Source organism: Zeus faber (genome assembly GCF_960531495.2).
Source record: "Zeus faber genome assembly, chromosome: 3".
Classification (NCBI taxonomy): Eukaryota; Metazoa; Chordata; class Actinopteri; order Zeiformes; family Zeidae; genus Zeus; species Zeus faber.
The window spans coordinates 23,561,050-23,583,804 of record NC_137190.1 but is presented as its reverse complement, the minus strand read 5'-3'; the positions used below and the strand labels follow the sequence as shown (position 1 = coordinate 23,583,804).

The window sequence follows — 22,755 nt, the reverse complement described above, 5'->3', positions numbered from 1 at the left end:
CTGTCAAAAAAAAAAATGGTGAAACAAGTGAGGATATTAACATCTGAATTATAATGATATAGTATCCTTATCATTTCTAAAATGGTTTAAGTTTGCCAATCGTTTTGTCAGTGTTGGCAACAAACAGCTCATGTTTGGTTGCCAACTGGAAATCCACTTCTAAAATGTAATGTCGGGCCCTACATAGACTGGGTTTGAGAGGCTTGCGACAGATGATAGGATAGCGGTTAAAGATGCTCCATCTGACTTTTGTCATGAATTCATTATTGATCCCGTTTGACGTGAAGCCGTCATCGATCCACCCACGCTTTATGTCATGGCATGGACTCTTAATGGTTGACGTATCGCACCCTAACGTCATTGTCCCGTGTGTCTGTGTGGATGATGGTGCCTCGTCACGCTCCGACACGCTTGTCTCCTGTGTGTGTGTGTGTGTGTGTGTGTGTGTGTGTGTGTGTGTGTGTGTGTGTGTGTGTGTGTGTGTGTGTGTGTGTGTGTGTGTGTCTGTGTGTGTCTGTGTGTCTGTGCGTGCGTGTGCGTGCGTGCGTGTGTGTGTGCGTGTGCAGCACGTGTGTGAGACGGAGGAGCGTGACGAAGTGGTGGTGTGCGAGCTGTGCGAGGCAAGCGTGGCCAACTTCAACCAGCACATGAAGCGGAGCCACCCAGGCTGCGGGCGCAGCGCCAACCGCCAAGGTTACCGCAGCAATGGCTCATACGTGGATGGCTGGTTTGGCGGCGAGTGCGGCAGTGGTAACCCGTACTACCTGCTCTGTGGGAGCTGCAGGGAGAAGTACCTGGCCATCAAGAGCAAAGCCAAAGTGCCGCTGGTGGAGAGGTATGGACCACGGGGTTCGAGATCTTTGAGACCCTCTGGTTTAGTGCAGTTACCTTTTCACGTTTTACATTTTTAGTGAGCTTGGCGATTGTTCCTTTTGTATTTTCCCATTGGTCACACTCTAAATTTGACACTAACTTTGCCAAGTCGTTACTACTTCTCCGATAGTAAAGTGGAATGCTTATTTAACGTTGAAATTAATTATAATCAACAGTCACATTACTCTAATGTTGTCGCCTCATATTGGAGTGAGGGCACCACTCCCTAAACGTAGGTGCTGCAAATAGGGTAGTCACGATTAATTGTCATACAAGTAATTGCAATTAACAATTTCATAGTTTAATTCAATTGTCTTTTATGTTAATATTGTGCCAGTTTAATAGTGTAATAATACACTGATCTACCTGAGGAAGAAAATGCATTCACTTTGGAACATGAATATTTTAGCGACAGTTAATATGCCTCACATCAGCTGTTGAAAGTGTTCTATTTATTGCGTCATTTCTAATATTGGATTAAAATTCCCACAAAATTGAAAACAAATGACTGGAGAATTATGATTTCAGAAAATTGATTAGCTTAAAAAATTGCAAGCAGACAGTTATGTAATAGTTGTGACAGCTCTTCTCAATTGTAGTCACCATAGCTTCATTTAGCAACTTTGACACCAACAAGCATGTCATCAAAAGCCGTTGAGAAGAAATATAGGAGCGTTGCTGAGGGAACCCATGGCTCAGCAAGGCTAACTTTCGTATGCCTTTTAGGAATAATGTTAGCAATTCATTTCAAATCTGTTGGTGTGTACTCAGATATAAAGGCCAGGCCCCAGACCTTTTGGGAAAGCAGGACAGCGTCTATGAAGGTAAGATATTATGAACATTAACAAGTACAGTATGTTTAAGGATGGCGGGATGAAATGGATTTACCCATATATTGGAATTTTATTTATATATATATATACACTGTATATATATATATACTGTATATATATATATATATACACTGTATATATACACACACACACACTGATCAGCCACAACATTAAAACCACTGACAGGTAAAGTGAATAACATTGCTCATCTCGTTTGCTGGCACCTGTCAAGTGGTGGGATATATCAGGCAGCAAGTGATTATTCAGTCACTTGATGTTTATGTGTTGAAGCAGGAAAAAGAGGCAAGCGTAAGGATCTGAACGACTTTGACAAGGGCCAAATTGTGATGGCTAGACGACTGGGTCAGAACATCTCAAAAACGCCAGGTCTTGTGGGGTGTTCCCGGTATACAGTGGTTAGTACCTACCAAAAGTGGTCCCAGGAAGGGCAACCGGTGAAAAGGCGACAGGGTCATGGCCGCCCAAGGCTCATTGATGCAAGTGGGGTGCGAACTCTAGCCATCTGGACCGATCCCAAAGAGCTACTATAGCAGAAATTGCTGAAAGAGTTAATTCTGGCTATCATAGAAAGGTGTCAGAACATACAGTGTATCGCAGCTTGCGGGATATGGGGCTGCCTCAGACGGGTCAGAGTGCCCATGCTGACCCCTGTCCACCGCCGAAAGCTCCTACAATGGGCATGTGAGCGTCAGAACTGGACCATGGAGCAATGGAAAAGGGTGGCCTGGTCTGATGAATCATGTTTTCTTCTACATCATGTGGATGGCCAGGGTTAGGGTCCGATCTGATTAAGCACCTGTGGGATGTGTAATAATTATGCATAATAATAATAATAATAATAATAATAATATTAATAATAATAATATATTTAGCTGAAGGCAGCGATACACAGGGTCCAGTATTGACACCAATTCCAATTTTTCGAATTCCCATGGAACGTAGCTTCAGTTAATTCTGTCGCGCCTCTTTATATCAGCATTCTGACTAAAACAAGTTAAAATTTTTTAAAGAGTTTTCAGAGTCCTGGTGACACTCACAATTCCTAATACAAGCCGAAACACTTGTTGCATGTTATGACTTTATCCTAAAAATGAGAAGGTGGCTGTCTAATACCTGTAGTCCACAGAGTCCTGCCTCACGGTGTCTCTGTGGAAGGAAACACTCTGTGTGGAAGTTCCCAACAACACAGTTCCTTTCAAACTGACACACTGCATGTCTCTCAGAGACGTTTCATCAACTCTTTAAACTTTTGGGACCAAAATAAAACGAACACGAAAATATCAAACGCCCCGCCGAGACCCGGCAGGTAAGGCGATACACACGTGTGCAGTTTGTAACCACTACAGAGAGATGGGGTCTACACCACCTATCTCGTACGGGGTGTTCTTTCGTTGCCACAACCTGAACATATAAAGCAAATTGGATGATGATGTGACAAAGTGTCTTACTCCAGAAACCCATCTCGCTTCACCACCTGACTGGAAGTTCTAGAACCTTGGCGTATGGGCAATGCACAAACATTTGGCTACTTCCGGTCAGTTTTTCAATAATTCCTGCTTCGATTGAAGATCGATATGGACGAAACTTGAACCACGATGTCTGTGACGTCCGGGTTCTAACAACACCTCGTTAGAGGAGAGCTATGAGTCCGTAGTGCCAGCGGTTGCCCTGTTCCAGACACTTTTAGCCTGAAAAATGCCAAGGAGAAAAATAATAATAAAAATCAGATGTTCAGACAATAGTTATTATTATTAGGGGTCCAGCCCGCAATAGGAATAAGAATAAGAATAGTCCAATTATCCAGTTGGTGATTTTATCAAATGAGAAAGTTGCTGCTTTTTTAATTCAACGCTGTGTGTCTTCACTTTGGCAGAGGACTGGGACATGCTAGATGTCGATGAGGATGAGAAGCTGACGGGAGAGGAAGAGTTTGAGATGCTGGCCGGCCCACTGGGGCTCAGTGAGCGGAGGGTCGTTCCCGAGGCAGTCCAGTTCCCTGACAGCGACCCACTGGGAGCCTCAGTCGCCATGGTGACAGCCACCAACAGCATGGAGGAGACCTTGTTGCAGATTGGTGAGGGGGCAGGGTTGGTTGATTTCTGACTATTTCATTAAGTGGTATGTTAATATAAATGCATTGGATTTGCTTTTCTGTTTCTTTAGGATGCCAAGGTTCAGTAGATAAGAGTTCTTCCGGCAGGGTGACGCTGGGGGAGCAGGCAGCGGCCCTTCAGAACCCTCACGACCGGGTCATGGCCCTCCGCAGGGTGACGGCTGCAGCCCAGGTTCTACTGGCCCGGACCATGGTCATGAGGGCCCTCTCTCTTCTCTCTGTCAGGTAGCCATCAGCAAAACATACCGTAGGCCAAAAACCCAAGTATCTATAATATACTGTATATTGTTTGTCACATTTCCCTTAATTTGACTCCCTCTTCCTTTTTTTCCTCTTGTTTGACCCCCACCCTTCCCACAGTGGTTCTAGCTGCAGTTTAGCAGCAGGCCTGGAGTCCCTCGGCTTAACTGATATCCGTACTCTGGTGCGGCTGATGTGTCTCGCCGCGGCAGGGCGTGCCGGCCTCTCCACCAGTCCTAGTGCATGCTCTGGCCCTGCCGAGAGGCCCCGCAGTACCACCAAGGCCAGCAAACCCATCTCCTGTCTGGCCTACCTCAGCACGGCGGTAGGCTGCCTGGCCTCCAACAGTTCCAATGCTGCCAAGCTGCTGGTGCAGCTCTGCACCCAGGTAGACCAGTCCCCATTCCATTCCAAAACAATTGACAATTTTTACATATGGAGAATTGGTAACTTTTCTGTATACCATCTGACGTGCATATCAAAAATATTTCACAGAACAAATTTAGTCTCATACAGAAATGAATATTTAAATTGATTTACAACCTTTGTGGTATGTAATATAAGTTGAAAATAGCTACATAACTTCCAGACAAAGTAACAATGTTACAATTTTCAAATAAATTCAGAGACTTAATCTAGAATAAAAGAATTGAATAGAAATGTTCTGGTTTTACTTCATTTCAAACTTGAGTTCTTATTATGCTCTAAGCTGTCTCCAGCCAGTTGAATAAAACTGAAAACCCCTTTTAACAAACCAGTCTGAACTTGTCCCTGACAGGCTGTTGTTGGCCACATTATATATACTGGATCACCACTTGTCATACTTCTTCTTTTGCTATTCAGCTCTCCGCTGTGGATGCAAGCCCTCTCTAGGAAGAACAAAAAGAAGAATTATGTCTGCTGCGGAGCTGAAGACATGTGCAGGCTACAGCACATGCATGATCTGCAGGGATACTCACCCTTTGTATGTCCGCTGTCTTGACCATTCACACATGAAAGTTGCGCTCTCGACCCGTTCTTCTGCATCGACTGCACGAGTCATCTTCAGCTCCACTCCTTGTTTCGGGGCCATGCTGCCCCGCCTCTCTTGATCTCCCTCAGCATCCGTGCCAGGTGGATCACGATGCCGTGCACCAGGAGTGGTGGGACCTCCACTCAGCCCAATGGGGAGGAATCAGTAGTGGCCCACCTGTGCCCCTCCCAAACCACAGAAAAGCCCGAGCTACTGTCCAATGCAAGTAGGCTGACAGCTACGCTGGCTGTAAAGTCCTACAAGACCGCAGGGCAGGCGGCAGCACCGCTCAATAATGTCTGCCTGCTGCAAGCCCACCAGGCCAGGCTCCAACAGAGTTCCACGTAGGTCTCAGTAGGAGGCAGAAGTCACCAACATCTGCCTCAAGATGGCCGCGGGTGCAGTGCAAAACACAGGGCGTGTGATGGGGTTTCGATGGTGACGCAGCTCCATCTATGGCTAAACCTGTCACAGATCTTGGAGAAGGAGAAAATTGGATCCTGGACGCTCTGTTGAAAGTGTCGGGGCTATTCTTGCCCATTGTGGACACCATCACCCGCGAGCCCCGACAGAGAACCCGTTCATCGCGGGAGCAGACAGGAACCAGGCGGCCCCCAAGTGTGAACAGAGCAGACCGGCCCTTCCTTTCTGCCCCCCACCGCTTCGGCGGTTAGAGGCAGAAAGGCACGGAGGACCAGACATGCTATGTAGAGGGTATTTTTGTTGCAGGACCGACCGCTCGACCTTGAGTTTTAGCACTAAAAAGACATTCTGCTGTACCAGGTCCCGTGCCAGCGAAAGCTGTGCAATTAATGTACACAAAAGACACACACAGTCTTTTTTTTCTGACTCCCTCCCTCCAGTGTGTTTTCCCAGAGGCCCCCTGTCCACTCAGAGACATGACCGTCATGGCCTGAAATTAAAACATTAGCCCCAGGCCTTAGGTGAGGCCGGAACATGTCATCAAGCATATGAACACGGGTGTGAACCTCCCTGCCCAGAAAATGTGGCCGGAAGCTCAATTTGTGGGCAAGTCCACCCTGGTGCCATCGCTAACAGAAAGCAGAGCATACCTCCTCGCTTGTGTGAGTGTATGGAGACGAGCATGCATAGTCTCTCTCTGGGTAGAAAGGATGATTTGAAAGGGCTAAGTGCTGCATGCAGGTAGAACTGTTCCCTTCACGAGGTACTCATTGTCCTCTATGGTACTCTATTCGGAACGACGACCCCCCCCATTGGGCCATGATGCCCTGGCTTACCGCTGGCCTCTTGCTCATCTCTATGCATTCCCTCCCCTCACACTATTGCAGCAGGTGCTGGACAAGGTAAGGGAGGACAGAGTGGAACTGGATCTGGTGGCCACTTGGTAGCCGACACAGACTTGCTTCACGGACCTGAGGTCCCTCATCGCGGGTACACCGTGGTTAGCCCCTTTTTGTTCTGACCTCCTGACGCAGGCAGCGGGGGAAATCTTCCATTCCTCTACCCACAAGTGGAAACTGGTTGCCTGGCCCCTGATGGGGACCAGCTTTGAAGCAAAGGTTTACTCATTGTGGTGGTGGAAATAATTCAGAGCGCTGGAGCCCCATCAATGAGAGCGCTTTACACATACAAATAGCTAGCCTTTGAGCGCTGGCGTGTGGTGTGTGGAGATGACCCACGCTACGTTGTAATATTGGGGTCATACTCAGTTTCTTGAAAGAGGCTTGGCGCCTTCCACTCTCAAGGTGTACATGGCCGCTATATCGCCCTGTCATAATGGAGTGGAGCAAGCCACCTGGCAGTCACATTTTGGCATCCAGGTTCATGCAAGGCACCTGCAGGTTATGCCCTTGTACGTGGTCGCTGACTCTTAAATGGGATCTAGTTTTGGTGTTGAATGCCTTAACAAGACCCGCATTAGAACCCCTCCACGAGGTTGGGTTACATTTTGTGTCGTTGAAGTCAGCACTGCTTCTAGCGCTTGTCTCGGTAAAACGTGTGGGAAACCTGGCCGCACTGTCTGTCCACCAGTCCTGCTTGGTGTTCTCCACAGACAATCGGATGGTTATGGTAAAACCCAATCCAGCTTTTTAGCCCAAGAACATAAAAGCGGGATTCGAATCAACCATAATTGATCTCTCTTTGTTTTCTCCTCCTCCCTTTCGGTCAGAGGAGGAGGAGAGTCTGCATACTCTGTGCATGGTCTTAAAGCGCATTCAACTAGGGGTGTGGCTACCTCGTGGGCGTTGTTACGAGGGGTTTAGGTAGAGGAGGTGTGTGCTGCTGCTTCCTGGGCTACCCCACACACGTTCACCAGATTCTACAGTCTCGACATGATAATGACAACTGCCAAGTGTTAACCTGTGTACAGAGTTACACTATGTGGTTGAGAGGGGTTATGGTCAGGTGATATATGCTCAGCTGTATGCGGAATCCATACCCATGAGCATTGCAGTGGGTCTGGTGGAGTGGTAATATAATTTACCTCTGCACCTTATGGATGGGTTCTTATACGCTGGGATTGTGGTTTGAGGTCACATCTGCCAGTTGGTCCTTAGAAAGTGCTACCCGGACCCTGGGTTATATGTCTCTGCCTTTGAGGGCTTGCATAGGAAACATTGGTTCTGACCTCGCAGTCAGGGAGGGTTGTGGGTAAACAATATGGCATAGTAAGAACTTGAGTTCTAAATAAATTAAAACTTTTGGGTCGTGCTAAAATCCTAGTTTTACAAATGAAGAACGAGAGTTCTTACCAGTGGACCCACTGATCAGCTTGCTCAAGAGCTGAATAATATGTCAAAGGGAGTATGACATGCTGCGACCCAGTACATATACTGGGGGGCGGGCCTTATGATGGGTGCTTGAGTGGCCCAATCACAGCCTGCCAGGGCCAATTTGAGACTTGGTTGTATAAAAAGCACTTTCTGCTTTATTCAGTAGAGCTGTCTGGAGACAGATTAAGGCATAGTAAGAACTTGAGTTATAAATGAAGTAATACTGGGACATTTCTATTTTATTATTCTATTCTAGTTTAAATCTCTGAATTGATTTGAGGTTGATAGTAATAATTCTCGTACTTCATTGGTAAAACCAGTGTTGTAAATTGTATGTTTTTTGTTTTAATCGCAGCCCTACCAGTCACCACGGTGGCCTAAATTCCTTGTACTCTGACCACATTGGTGAAAACTGCTACTTAAATACTCATCAACACTTTGAGATCAATTCCAGGATCAGATGATCTCATGCTTATAAAGGCGGAATGTACATGAGTGTCCTGAGTTTACAGAACCAAAATTGAAAAACGAAACAGAATGGTCATAAAATTATTTGAGGTTTTAAAAAGCGCCTTATGTACAGTTCTTTGTGTAAGTTATTGAATTACTTAATATAATGACTCATAACCTTTTTTATATCACGCATCCTCAATTAGATATGGATTAGGCCACATACCTCATTTAATAGGATTTTGTGTCTGCGACATACCTGTCTTTACCATAATTGGGGACATAACAGGAAAACGTATTATAACATTCATTCAGTCATTATTGTACATTCTTCAACTGTACTAATGTCTTACAAATGAAATAATGGTGAAGTTTAACTATTATTCATTTTGGTTGGGATCTCCTAGAACCTCTTGAAGTCTCAACAGCGTTACTGCATTTAAACGTATTGGCCAGGTCTCCTAAGTAGTAGTAGGAGTAGTTAAAAAATCATTTTAGATGTAATTCTCAACCAGCAGTTGTCTGTCAGTTTCTGATCAGAGTCTGTTGTCTGCCCTGCTAGAACTTGATCTCTGCTGCTACGGGCATGAACCTTACCACTGTGGACGACCCCATCCAGAGGAAGTTCCTCCCTAGCTTCCTGCGTGGCGTGGCAGAGGAAAACAAGCTGGTCACCTCTCCTAACTTTGTGGTCACCCAGGCGCTGGTGGCCCTGCTGGCAGACAAAGGAGCCAGACTGAGGCCCGCTTATGACAAGAATGACTTGGAGAAGAGAGGTTTGTGGGGTCTAAAGGAGTTGATAAACATAGGATCGGTGTCGGGCTCCTTTGGTTTTGTTGGTTTGATTTGTCATTGATTTCAGCATTTTATTTTCTGATTAGTCAATAATAGTTTTTGGTTGTATTCTGTATATTGGTATTCAAAGTAAGTGTAGATTTAAGTTTCTACTGGTTTGAAACATCCAACTAATCTACATTTGGTTAATGTTGGTTGGTATGTGTTTTTAGTCTGTTTCGGTTATTATAATCATTGGTCTTAATGTTACTTATTAAAAAATGTGAATGTAGTTCCTCTGTGCTTTGTTAAAATATCTCATATATCTCTGCCTGGCTCTTATGCAAGCTAAAGCTATTTTGTCATTGTTTTTACTTCACGTCACCATTCACCCTTTTTTTGCCATTCTCTTGCGTGTCCTTTTTTTATTGTTTGTTTTTGTTTTTTCTCGTCACTCACCGAGCGCCCTTGTCACTTTTTGTTTTGTGTCGAGCAGGTCTAATTGCGCATTTGTATGCCCATCCTTCCCACAACCCCTCCGCTGTAGGACCTCTGGAACTGGCCAACGCTCTGACGGCCTGCTGCCTGTCGTCCAGGCTCTCTTCGCAGCACCGCCAGTGGGCTGCCCAGCAGCTGGTGCGTACGTTGGCGGCTCACGACCGTGACAACAACCATAGCCGGCCGCAGACCTTCGCCGACATGGCGGGGGACCTGCGTAAATGCACCTTCATCAAGCTGGAAGCCCACCAGAGCCGGGTAGGGGACTGTGTGGAAACTGTGAATGGGGTGTGTTACAACACATTATGTAATAATGCTGCATTCTTGCGGCGTTTTGGCAAATTATTACAAAATGTGTCTCGAATACATGATGCAGACCTGCCAACCTGCACGCATTTTGTGTACCAGCTACACAAGTCTTAGTCAAAATACGCAGGTACGAAATGCCAGCTGAAATGATGCAACAACAACAATTTTTGTTATATATATACTGTATATATATATATATATAATTGTAATCTAATTATGGAAAACAAAGAATCAATCAATACAAACCACTACCGTACATGTATTCAGTATTTAAATGACATCCGTCGCCAGAGGCTACGACCTGTGGTTCTGTGAGCCCTCCCCTCCCTCTCCTCTCACTCAGTCAACATCCACTGTTACGCAGCGCAGCGGTACTTTATTATCCTCCGACACTGCCTAGCTGAGGTCAAATGGGAAGTGGTGTAGTAATAATCAGGCAATGTTTACATATAAAACATGAGATGCACCAATCATTCGGCTGGTGACTGGAATTGGCCGGTTTTGAGCTTGATCGGCCATTACCGATGACCGGTGTCAGATATATTTTCCAATTCTGTGCCAGTCTAATTTACATGCCTGATACTGCTCATGTACTGTACTGGTAAAAATGCTGCAATACTCAAACCCGATACTACAGAATGTAATTTAGTTGCGTAGTTGACGCTCATAAAAGAGCGAAAGAAAGAAAATGCGATGAGAATCGCTGTCACAGCGGAGGTCCGATCGTGATGTATGGTTTGACTCTTTTTTTTGAGACTCGGCTCTTGACGAGTCACTCAGTAAAACGAGTCTTTGGATTTGATTCAGTTGGTTTAATTCACGGTGAGGGAAGGAGGACTTTCAGTGAACTAAATGACCGAAGAGTCTGCCAGTTATTTTCTTTTTTTCCTTTTTGTAATAATTGCAATTTAATTTGGAAGGGCAAGTACCATATAAATATAATCTAAATGTATATTTGCACTTAAAGTGAAAGAGACTTTAATTTGAAGTTTGAACTAGACATTTCCAGGATAGCTATATGATGTATCCTACTAAGACTCCGTGGGAGTTACAGGTTGCATTATACTAAAACTTAGTTACAGTCCCATGTTCTATTTTACTAGAAGTTTTTTACTAGACTCAGTGACCATTCCATGTTATATTCTATTTTATTGGAACTCTGTGACAGTTTTATGTTCTTTTTTTGTTCCATAATAAATAATGAACAATAATAAACACACTGTCAAAATCAGCAATATCACTAATGTGGTAACTGAATATTGCAGCGGTAGTCCATATGTGCAGCTGTCTTATCACATGAGCGTGACAGATCATGCAATGTATTTGTCATTGATGTAAAGCAGATCAGAAATCTGAAAATGCAGGTCTGACTTAAAAAAAATCGGAAACAGGAATCGACCAAGAAAATTTTAATCAGTGCATCTCTAGTCGGCAAACATGTTCGGTAACTTCACTAGATGATGTATTTCAAGGGATATATTCAAATGAGATAAATTACGATATATAGTCAGCCGTAGTAGCTCGCATACAATATGATTATCCTCGTTATGAGAAGACTACGGTGTGAATAACTGATGGAGTCATTTAGCTGCAGTAACTCAAACGCCACGAAGACTCCCTGTTACACTATTGTGGTACTCAAAATATTTTCCCATGGTTGGCAGGTCTGCATGATGCATTGTTACAGGGTCTTCTACAAGAGCTATTGGATGGTTTTTAAATACGAAAGTGTTCTGCCCCAAGAAAATGTAGCTTCTCTTCCCTTGTTGCTGCCATATTGACAGAAGATTTGAGTCCTTCCTCTGGGGCATTTTGATTGATCAGTTGGCCCTTGAGTATCTGGTGGCATGTTACAGTCAACATATGGGCATTTTTAACTCTGAGCAGCCCTGCGGAGACAGAGGGAGTTGGAAAGAGCCTAACCATTACTGTGTTCTTGATTTGATAAGCTCATGTGCTATATTTATTCTTCAGGTCATTACATGTGGTTGGTGCACTAAAAAAGGCCTGTTGGCCACAAGTGGCAGCGATGGGACGACCAGGATGTGGAACGTAACCAGGAACCAGTACACTCTCCAGCAGACCTGCATCTTCAACAAGACGTAAGAGAAACTTTGAGAAACCAAACTCTTGCGTCAATCATTTTCTATAAAATCAGCATTTAGCAGTCTGCTTTTTGATTATAATTAGTATTGATGGGTGATTGAATTACGTTCCATGCCTTTTGATCTCTGTTTTTGCTCTTCCTTTGGGTTAGTGACAGTTCTTCGGAGGAGGGCTTGAATTGCTTGGGTTCCCCCGGTGACCCCTGTCTGTCTCCTCTCGCCTGGAGCCTCACTGGCAAATACCTGGCCTCCGCCATGGAGAAAATGGTTAACATCTGGCAAGTCAATGGTAAATAAACCTCCTCCTTTAGTTTCCAGATTGGTCCGTTTTAGTTATTTGGAGAACCTTTCAGCGTGTGCAAGACAAGCTATAAATCACTTGTTTATTGATAGAAATATGTGGAAATAAATGTGTTTGTTGTGTTTGGTGTGGTGGTGGACCACAGTGCATGAATGAGGGAGCATTAAAAGTGTATTAGCTGCATTAAAAATGAATAGGCCTCAGGGTTGGATGTGGTCCAGTCATCAGTTCCTGCCTCCCACTGTAGAGCCTGCAGCCTCTGCCATCTGTCCTTGGCAGCTTTCATTCGCCCCCCCCCCCCAGACTGGAAGACCGCAACCAAATTTCTGTTGGCTTTAATGATCACATTTTTCTACCGTTGTCATTGACATGTGAGGGTGAATGAAGAAGTGTTCTTCTACCCCCAAGGCCATTTGTCGACACCTTCTATAACTAACAGCTTTGATTGGAAAGAACACTGCCCTTCATGACTCATGTCGAGCACCTTGCCCATGAATTAAAAGGCACAGAATAAAGCATGCAAAGCAATTACCATAGCGCTATGTACTTTTGCATTCTTAAAATATATTTTGGAAAGTATTGTCTCCATGAGACTCTCTCCATGATATAACCTGATATGTGGTTATAACCCTGATAAGGGTTACCCCATCATTTACCCATAAGAACATCTGTAAGGTGATGTTGACGTTGTAAATCTATTGATTTGCTGTCCTCTCAGGCGGTAAGGGCATTTTGGACATGCAGCCCCACTGGGTGTCGGCGCTGGCCTGGCCCGAGGGGGAGGCCGTCTCCCTGTGGTGTGGCGAGCCCAAGGACCTGCTGCTGGTGGGACGTATGGACGGATCCCTGGGGCTCATTGAGGTGCTGGATGCCTCCAGTATGCGCCGCACAGAGCTTGAGCACTGTTACAGGAAAGACGGTATGCATTCTGTAGTGCCATTGGTTCTATTTCTATTGTGAGGGTTTTGACCACTATTGATCACTATTGATAATTTCACAACATGTTATGCCTTAAGTGTTTTTTAATGCTAATGATTTTGTCTGGTCTCCCAGTGGCAGTGATGCACATAGCGTGGTCCAGTGAAGACAAGCCATTTGCTGTGGGCTACGCAGACGGCAAACTGCTGATTGGGTCAAAAGAGCCGCTAGAAAAAGCAGCTATCGTGGTGATTGATGCTCATAAGGTAAAGTGCCATGACAACATTACGAGAATATCTTTACCAGACCTCTACATGATAAACTTATTATGTGCAAACTGGCTATAGATGTGTATTTACTGTCCTCCACGTGCTTAGTACGCTGGATTGAATGGTGAGTAGGATGGGGAGGATGAAAAACGGTTCCAAAACCCACTGTCTTTTCTTCGACTAGGAGTCCATTACCAGTATGAAGTGGAATCCGTGCGGGCAGATCCTGCTGACCTGTGCCAAAGAGGAGACTGTGAAGCTATGGGCTAGCCCGGACTCTGGCTGGCGCTGCCTGCAGAGCCTCAGCCATCCCTCTGTGGTCAACGGCATGGCCTGGTGCAGCCTGCCTGGACACGGCTCCAAGCCTCTCAGCATGCTGGCCACGTACGTCACTTGTATCACTAGACTGCAGCAAAGCAAGGACGACGTAGATGTATTTATCAATCAGTCGGTAGAAAGCTGGACTTACAGGGAACTGGTTTTATCGTCAGCACACTCTCCATACTTGGCGAATAAGAAAAGTCAAATTATTAACACTAGTCAGTGCCACATTTTGCGTGTCTGTCACCCTGGGGTGGTTAGCAAGTCCGCAACCTACAGCCCACATGCTATCGGAAAGCTTTCTCACCTCCACTGTTTCCATGGCAATTGATCTGCCCCACTGTGCCAGCAAATGTTTCAGCAGATCGTTGTGCTGCAGAAAATAATTTTCCTGCAAATTACCACTTGGTCAAAGCAATCTGTTTGTCTCCCTGTGAAATGGGCCATTGGATTATTCAGGCTGCTGCCATAACACCCTGGACTAAACTCCATTTAAAACCGTTTGAAAATGTATCTGAATTAATTGTTCAGCTCATTTGCAGGAACAAGCTACTCTCTTGGTGAGTGGAGCAATTAATCAGCTAAACAATATTTTCACACAATACAATTTTTCACTGGAATAAATATTACATTACATTTAGCAGACGCTTTTATCCAAAGCGACTTACAATTATTCAAACACGGCGGATGCAGCCATCAGGAGCAATTAGGGGTTAAGTGTCTTGCTCAAGGACACTACAGCATGCTAGCAGGAGGAGCCTGGGTTTGCTTGAGTAAAGCAGTGTCAATAAACAGACGTTCAGACCCATGCTTGCTTTAGGCAGCAGTGCCCAAAATTGCCCACATGACCTTCACAACAAAGTAGCGTTTCCAACCAAGTACTTTTCTGTGGCCTTCGGTTATCTCTCAAAGAGAAAAACGTTTTTTTTTTGGTTTGTGTATGTTTCAGATGCTGCCAGAATGGTCTCGTCTCAGTCTGGACTGTTCCCCAGGAGCCGTCTGGCTTCCCAGATTCCAGTTCATCTGGATCAGAGGGCTGGTGGGAGAGTGAACCAAAACCTAAATTCAAGGTAGAAATTGCCTTCGAATTTAGTATTTTTGCCTTTTTTGGACTCCACCTGTGATTTGATACAGATAAGAAACAGTTGCTGGTATTTTTTTCACTATTGGCTAAAGGTACATAGTCGCCCACGTGTCGATCTCTGTTAGAAACTTGTCAACCTCTTACAGGGAGATTATGTCCTTAACTCAGGTTAAACCCAGCTACATTTCCCTTAAATATGGCTGTGTCCAAGAAAGGAATGAATTACCATGCTGGATGGACTGAAATGGAACTAGTCATTCTGCAACAAGTGATTCAGGAACTCATCTTATTCAGGGTCCTTAAAATGTCTTAAATTCAGTTTTACAGATATTAAGCCTAAATTATCAAAAGTTCACTTATAACTAACCTTGTTATCTTATCTAATAACAGTTCAAAGAATTATCTAGTTAACCTTCTTCACCTCCTTAATACCCACCTCTTCACTGTACCAAATATATAGTACTTACCTTCAATATGTTTGTCAATATGCAATAATTCAATTAAATATGAATGTTTTCTAGAAATCAGGCTTGGATTCTCTTAATATTTGTCTTAAAAAGGTCTTTAAATATATTAAATGTAACTATCTTAGACCTGCAAACACCTTGTTATTGCTGGATTAATTTGAATTTTAAACATTTTATCCTCCATAGACACCCACGGATAAACACTGGGAGGAATGCTTGCCGTGTGACTCGCGTCAGACAATGTGCAATGTGCATTTTGGATTCTTGGCAAATGTCCCTCATCTATTTATCGTGTGTGTGTGTGTGTGTGTGTGTGTGTGCGCGCGTCATTTTGGGTTTTTGTCTTGTCGTGCAGTGCTCTCGCCGGTGGGAGCATGGCGCCCTGTGTGTCTTCCAGCTTAAGGGCCACATCACCCCGGTGAGGACGGTGGCCTTCAGTCCCGACGGCCTGGCACTGGCCTCTGGAGGGGTGGGAGGCCTCATGAACATCTGGTCCCTGCGGGTAAAACACAAATCCACTTCACGTACACAAAGAAAGAACACACGCACACACGTAAGAATACAAAGGTAAACCCACGGAACACACAGAACAACACGTGTCTCTGCACAGATGTTTGGATAAGAGTATTTACCTGTGAAAATACTGCTCTATCTTATGTATACACTGAATACATTTTCAACTTAAGTGCGTATGTGTGCGTGCGTGTGTGTCCCTAACAGGACGGCTCAGTGCTGCAGACGGTCGTCGCTGGATCGGGGGCCATTCAGAACATCGTCTGGATCCCAGACGTCGGTGTGGCCGTCTGCTCCAACAGGTCAAAGGTAAGAACTGCTCCTTTGTCCACAACCTCCTATATTTCCCACAATGCCTTGTTCCCACCAAGTTCACGGTTAATTAGTGTATACATCATTTCCAGTGTAATAAAAACAGTATTTATGAAGGTACTTGGTGCTTTCCGTCACTGTTTTGTACATTTGTTTGTCTCCCTCTTTAGGATGTGTTGGTCGTCAACTGCTCCACAGACTTCATGGCCTCCAACCATGTGTTGGCCACCTGCCGCACTGCCCTGAAGAAGCAGGGTGTGGTTGGGCTCAACATGGCGCCATGCATGAGGGCCTTCCTGGAGCGTCTGCCTGTCATGCTGCAGGAGCAGTATGCCTACGAGAAGGTACCGACATGTTTCACCCAGTTCTCGCATGCATCTGTTCCTGTGGCCAAAACCACATTTTAAGCCATTCTTTTTGCAAAGATAAGGGTTAAAACAATGGGTTGCTGTTCTGACTGGTGGGAAATAAAATATTTAGGGTCTTGCTTGTAGGCTGAATTACACAGATGTATTTTGCTGACTTGGGATTATTCACCACAGGCTGTCAGTGCTCAACACTAACTTTTGCCAAGTTGGCAACTGTGCATCAGCTTTTGGTTGCCAAGACTAAGAAGACTTGCTAAATGATAATCATGTTATATGTGATTGATAATAATCCTATCTAATTATAATCTATATTTCAATATTATAAGAGTGAAATCAAGAAAAGGGAAACATGGTCAATGTTTTTAACTGTACATACTGTGGGGAGAACAAGTATTTGATACACTGCCCCCCCCCAGCCCCATGTGGTCTGCGGGGAGCAGCTGGTCCACAGCCCCTACATGCAGTGCCTGGCCTCACTGGCTGTGGGCCTCCACCTGGACAGCCTGCTGTGCCGTGCCCCTGTGCCCCCTCACCTCCAACACAATCCACCGGAGTCGGGCATAGCTTCGTGGTGCGCCAGCGAGTGGGCCTGGCTGGACTGCTTCTCCACCACAGTCAAGGCGGCGGAGGCTCTGGCACGTGGTGCCACCTTCCCAGAATCCTTTTCTGTGCCCGACTTGGAGCCGGTGCCTAAGGAGGAGATGGCGCTGCTCATGGTGAGATGGAGACTTCTTCCTGGGCACTCGTCTGTTAACTAGAAAAGATGGCGTTCTACAGCCATTGTGTGTCTGTATATCCTTGTGAAGAGAACATTCAATTTCTAGGATGGCTTGGTGTCCAACATGCTATTGTAAAAAAATGACAAAAAACACTAAACAGATCAAATGAAAACTGCCATTATCAACTGGAATGGCCATACAACAAGAAAGCACCTATGAAGGCCTATGCATGTACTATGCTGTCATGGGCAGCATAGGTCTAGTCATAGTTGAGTATGGATGATTGTATAGTCTTGGGTATTTATGTAGGATATAATATGTTTTTATATTTTATGCAGCTTAGTAACTTGTAATGAACCACAATTTCTCTCTGTCTCTCCAGGATAACAGTAAATGGGCGTCTGGTATGGATGAACAGATCATGTCCTGGGCCACCTCAAGACCAGAGGTAACTGGTTTCAAACCTTGTTTTGTGATTGTAATGGACTGTACGCTAATATACCATCACAAAGTTTGATGGATTGAAAGAAGAATTTAATTCTAACATTTTAGCCATAATATCATTCAGTATTTTGAGCTTTATTTATTTATTTATTTTTTACCAGGTACTTTTAATGGTTATATATATATATATAAAAAAAAAAAGACAATCTTACCCTTGGTAGACAGAGATGTGCGGTTCAGTCAACGAATTCCATCTTATAGTTGTGTGTGTGTTGACAGGACTGGCATCTGGGAGGGAAGTGTGACATGCACCTGTGGGGCGCCGGGCGGCACGGCCAGCTGGCAGAGGTCGGGAGGAACGTCCTGGTGCCAACGGCTGCACCCTCCTTCTCCCAGGCCCAACAGGTAAAGGTGCTAAGTGCTAACACTCCTTTTAAAGGAGGATAGAAACAAGCCTGGGCCTTGAAAGGTCCGCGATCACAAACGCTCCTCTCGAGTCTCCTCAGGATGTCCTGAGAAACCTACATCTCTCCTGCAGGTGGTGTGCGGTCAGAACTGTACATTTGTGATCCAGCCCAACGGCACAGTGCTGGCCTGCGGAGAGGGAAGCTACGGGCGACTGGGCCAGGGCAACTCTGATGACCTCCACATCCTCACTGTCATCTCCGCCCTGCAAGGTCAGTGTCTTCAAATCAGGATTCTTACCTTGACTTGCTCGAATTTCATCCTCAGTAATTGAGGTACTGGAATACAATGGAAAATAGCCACTTTTGTTCTGAAGTGCTTGAAAAGTCCTTGAAAAAAATTCGATAATTGAAAACCGGTGATATTCCATGTTTTGTTTTAATTTGTTTTTTCAAATTGTAACTTAATAATAAATTTCCAGAATCGCTTCTATGGCATAGGTGATGCCAGCGAAATGTACATTTAATACAGCCTGGTTGGAATTAGACACTTATAGTAGATGAAAATGAGACAATATACTATCATATATATATATATACATACACACAGTATATATACTGTGTATATATATACTGTGTATATATATATATATATATATATATATATATATATATATATATATACTGTATATATATATACTGTATATAATAGATCTACTAATGTAAATAATAGACAATGAGACTATAGAAGATAGAAATTATATTATATGTTAATGAATAAAGATCACATTGAAAATTGATTATATTTGTTTTGTCTTAAGTCCTTGAATATGAAAAAATTGTGCTTGAAAAAGTACTTGAAAGCCCTTTAATTTCATTTTGTAATGCTCGTAAGAACCCTGTCAAATTGTTTGTGAGAATGTTCTGGATTTTTAAGCCTGCATGTTGTATCCATAACATCAAAGCTGATGCTATGATCCTACTATTTACACTTTTCTCTGTTGTGATTGGTCAGATGCAAAAAAATGAAAAGTGATAATTTAGAAACTTTGGAAAAAAGTTGAGCTGTTGCATTCTACATGTATATCACAAAAAGGCAGTTTGTAGAAAAGCTCTATTCTACTGTTATTGTATTTTTTAGTATGTGTATTGGTAATTAATTGCCCTTCCATCAGTTCCAGTTGCTTCTCTTTAACTAGTTATCCTGCATATATTTGCTCTTCGTCCCCACCAACGAAAAGGTTTTGTGGTGACCCAGTTGGTGACGTCATGCGGCAGCGATGGCCATTCCATGGCTCTGACGGAGAGCGGGGAGGTCTTCAGCTGGGGGGACGGCGACTACGGGAAGCTGGGCCACGGGAATAGCGACCGCCAGCGGCGCCCCAGGCAGATCGAGGCCCTGCAGGGAGAGGAGGTGGTGCAGGTCGGTGTGCAGCGGAGTTTGTTGTTGTGATTCTTGCCACCAAAGATGTTTTTTATTGCAGTAAAATTATAGGAATTGTCAAATGAAAGGAAAAAAAATGATCTAATACCAATAAAGAAAGAGTCCTGTGTATTCACTTCCTATGATAATCCTCACTCTGCATCTCACAGAAACAGCTGGAAATGTATAGTAGTTATCTTTTAGTGTAGTGTGATAGATTATACGGTAGATCAGTAATACAGTGCTTAAAAGAGTTCTGCTTTTGAAACAGTGATCCAATATAACCTCTTTTCCAAGACTCCTAGTAGCAAAGGAAAACAAGCACTCCAGTTGTGTTTTGTTAACTGTTGTTTGCTCCTGCAGATGTCCTGTGGATTCAAGCACTCTGCTGTGGTGACCACTGATGGGAAGCTGTTCACCTTCGGCAATGGTGACTATGGCAGATTGGGCCTTGGCAACACCTCCAACAAGAAGCTCCCAGAGAAGGTGACCTCTCTGGAGGGTTACCAGGTTGGACAGGTAGGAAACCAACTGAAACACAGACCACTCCCAATCATTGATGGTTCTGTTGCCATGAAGCTGTCTGTAACTTACTTAAGGCAAAGAATTTGGTGGCTGGGTGTTGTAGCATGTACTTTCCATCTTCACGTGGGGTTCCTCCCGGTGCTTGGATTTCCCTAAAGGCCCTTCACAGACATGCATGTTAGGGTTAGACACTCCTGCCAATATCTGGTGTTGGTTCCAGGGAAGCGCTACATGGCAGCCCACTGCTCCTAGATTTGTAAGATACTGGGATGGGTTAAATGCGGTGACTAATTTCTCCACGGGGATTAATTATATAAAATGAAATAAATAACTATTTGTGATTTCTTGTGTCCTCATCTTGACAAAGTGTTAACGTATTGTCTCTCTCCCGTCAAGGTGGCCTGTGGTCTGAACCACACCCTGGCTGTGTCCGCAGATGGAATGATTGTGTGGGCCTTCGGAGATGGAGACTATGGAAAACTGGGACTCGGCAACTCCACCGCCAAGTCCTCCCCTCAGGTATGCAGCACTGAAAGCCCCTGTTGGTCATTCAGAAAGCAAAGATTTTTCCTCTTTGTCTATTGATTTCTGTATCAAATTTATCTCCCACATATATTTGCACATAAACCAAATTTGAAGAGAGTGTTATATAATAAATCACAATTCCTTGTGATTTCAATGATTTATATAATAAATAACAATTCCTTGTGATTTCAGTGCATTCAATTAATGTATTATTTTATTTTTTTTTTTATCTTCACATTTTTAGAAAGTGGATGTGCTCTGTGGAATCAGCATCAAGAAAGTGGACTGCGGCACTCAGTTTTCTGTAGCCCTCACCAAAGATGGCAACGTCTTCACCTTTGGCCAAGGTTCAGTCGGATTTAAATTTTACTTTAGAGTTCTTCCAACTGATGACGATTACCACTCCGCTTCAAAGGAAGTTGTTTGTGCTTTTAGATTGAAAGGCGTTGAATGAACTCGCCTCAAGGTGCGGGTCATTAACTCCACAGACTGCTTCACCCTTGCGACGGTGGCACAGGAGGTAGAGCGGGTCGTCCAGTAATCAAAGGGTTCCTGGTTCGATCCCCTGTTCCTCCTGGCAGCGCGTCGAAGTGTCCTTGAGCAAGACACTGAACCCTGAAGTGCTCTCGATGAGCTGGTGTGCACCTTGCATGGTTGTCGCTGCCATCGACGTATGAATGTATGTGTGAATGGGTGAATGTGAGGCGTGTATTGTAAAGCGCTTTGAGTGATCGCAAGACTGAAAAAGCGCTATATACTGTAAGATGTAGTCCATTTACCATTTGTGATAGTTTCTGGCGGGGCACATCAATCAGATATATTTATTGTGGTTTATTTCCCACTCCTAGACCGTCTGATTGGCTTGCCTGAAGGCCGCGCTAGGAACCACAACCGCCCCCAGCAGGTGCCCGCTCTGTCAGGGATCTTCATCCAGGATATCGCCGTGGGGGCCGAGCACACACTGGTGCTCTCCTCTACGGGGGATGTCTACACCTGGGGAAGCAACTCTGAAGGACAGGTAACACACACAAGCACAGGCCTAACCCCCTGCAAGGTTGTCAATCAGCCCATGCATGAATATTGTCAATTACACAGAAGGAAGGTTAATGAAACTGTCGTGGATTGACATCAGTAATGGAAAAAGTCATCTAAAAGAGCAAATACCAGAATGATGGAATAATTTGAGCATTTTTTCATCAATTTTAACTTGTGGTGGGCGATAAAACAATAATGCTAATAATCTCAATTTTTTTTTTCTCCATGCCGAAATAAAATAGGCTTTTTCTTGATAAAGTCCTCCCAGGATTTGTGAATTTATAGAACCAAGTGGCAACAGAAAGCCAATCAATTTGGACAATCTAAAGCTGGCCTTTAACCTCTAACCGATTAGGTTTGTCGATATGGAAAGAAGCCCCGCCCTCTCTTGTGGGTAGGTTGCACTAGTAAACACACTGCAGTGGAGAAAGACGGAGGAGAACCCTATTGTTACTGTTCGGGAAAGATTCTCTGAATTTTGGATTTTTTAAGTTTTGACGTTAACAAACTATCGATGTACCTGCGCATTTATATAGCTTCTTACCTGGTAGATGTTGGTAGATCTGTTCGAGTGATATTTTAAATTGTTAAATAACTTAATGCAGGATGCTCTCTTTTTCTAAGGATAGTTAAAGTAATGGAATACTTACTTTTGAAATGTAAACCTCTTGCTGGCTCTCTGGTCGGCAGGATGTGAAATAATTTCCATGAATGCGAATTGCAGATAGGAATCTCAGTTGGTATCAGTTGCAGTTTGTCTCTTATGTAGAAAATAGTTCTCATCAAATGATTTGCATTTATTTTCAGCCAGTGACTTAAAACTCATTTTAGCTTCAACCAACTGCATCTGTTTGTTTTTAAGTTGCTAAATTTGAGAATCTTGTCTAGCTGGGACTCGGTCACACCAACCATGTGAGGGAACCCACTCTAGCGACGGCACTGCAGGGTAAAAACATCCACCAGATCTCCGCAGGACGCTGCCACAGTGCGGCCTGGACAGCCCCCTGTGTGCCACCCAGAGCTCCAGGTGAGACACACACACGCACATAAAACCATTTAAACCTCTTAATATATTATTAAATCAATTTATCTGAAATAATGGCCTCAAATTACATGAAAATGTTTGTATATATATATATATTT

General features: G+C 44.1%; 1 protein-coding gene across 1 annotated transcript in view; it reads left to right on the top strand.

Moving 5' to 3' along the window:
• The window catches only part of herc1 (HECT and RLD domain containing E3 ubiquitin protein ligase family member 1), a 93,062-nt gene that overhangs the window by 58,180 nt on the left and 12,127 nt on the right, over nucleotides 1–22,755 (top strand). The window contains exons 46-71 of the mRNA XM_079997737.1: nucleotides 567–835; nucleotides 1,645–1,697; nucleotides 3,601–3,801; nucleotides 3,891–4,065; nucleotides 4,201–4,468; nucleotides 8,861–9,074; nucleotides 9,620–9,828; nucleotides 11,854–11,981; nucleotides 12,137–12,273; nucleotides 13,004–13,204; nucleotides 13,339–13,469; nucleotides 13,657–13,856; nucleotides 14,743–14,863; nucleotides 15,700–15,846; nucleotides 16,065–16,166; nucleotides 16,340–16,513; nucleotides 16,954–17,253; nucleotides 17,639–17,704; nucleotides 17,980–18,105; nucleotides 18,239–18,377; nucleotides 19,346–19,527; nucleotides 19,891–20,046; nucleotides 20,449–20,571; nucleotides 20,822–20,924; nucleotides 21,426–21,595; nucleotides 22,501–22,639. Of these exons, the coding sequence (XP_079853863.1) occupies nucleotides 567–835; nucleotides 1,645–1,697; nucleotides 3,601–3,801; nucleotides 3,891–4,065; nucleotides 4,201–4,468; nucleotides 8,861–9,074; nucleotides 9,620–9,828; nucleotides 11,854–11,981; nucleotides 12,137–12,273; nucleotides 13,004–13,204; nucleotides 13,339–13,469; nucleotides 13,657–13,856; nucleotides 14,743–14,863; nucleotides 15,700–15,846; nucleotides 16,065–16,166; nucleotides 16,340–16,513; nucleotides 16,954–17,253; nucleotides 17,639–17,704; nucleotides 17,980–18,105; nucleotides 18,239–18,377; nucleotides 19,346–19,527; nucleotides 19,891–20,046; nucleotides 20,449–20,571; nucleotides 20,822–20,924; nucleotides 21,426–21,595; nucleotides 22,501–22,639 (4,234 nt within the window). The remainder of the gene's footprint in view (nucleotides 1–566; nucleotides 836–1,644; nucleotides 1,698–3,600; nucleotides 3,802–3,890; nucleotides 4,066–4,200; nucleotides 4,469–8,860; nucleotides 9,075–9,619; nucleotides 9,829–11,853; nucleotides 11,982–12,136; nucleotides 12,274–13,003; nucleotides 13,205–13,338; nucleotides 13,470–13,656; nucleotides 13,857–14,742; nucleotides 14,864–15,699; nucleotides 15,847–16,064; nucleotides 16,167–16,339; nucleotides 16,514–16,953; nucleotides 17,254–17,638; nucleotides 17,705–17,979; nucleotides 18,106–18,238; nucleotides 18,378–19,345; nucleotides 19,528–19,890; nucleotides 20,047–20,448; nucleotides 20,572–20,821; nucleotides 20,925–21,425; nucleotides 21,596–22,500; nucleotides 22,640–22,755) is intronic.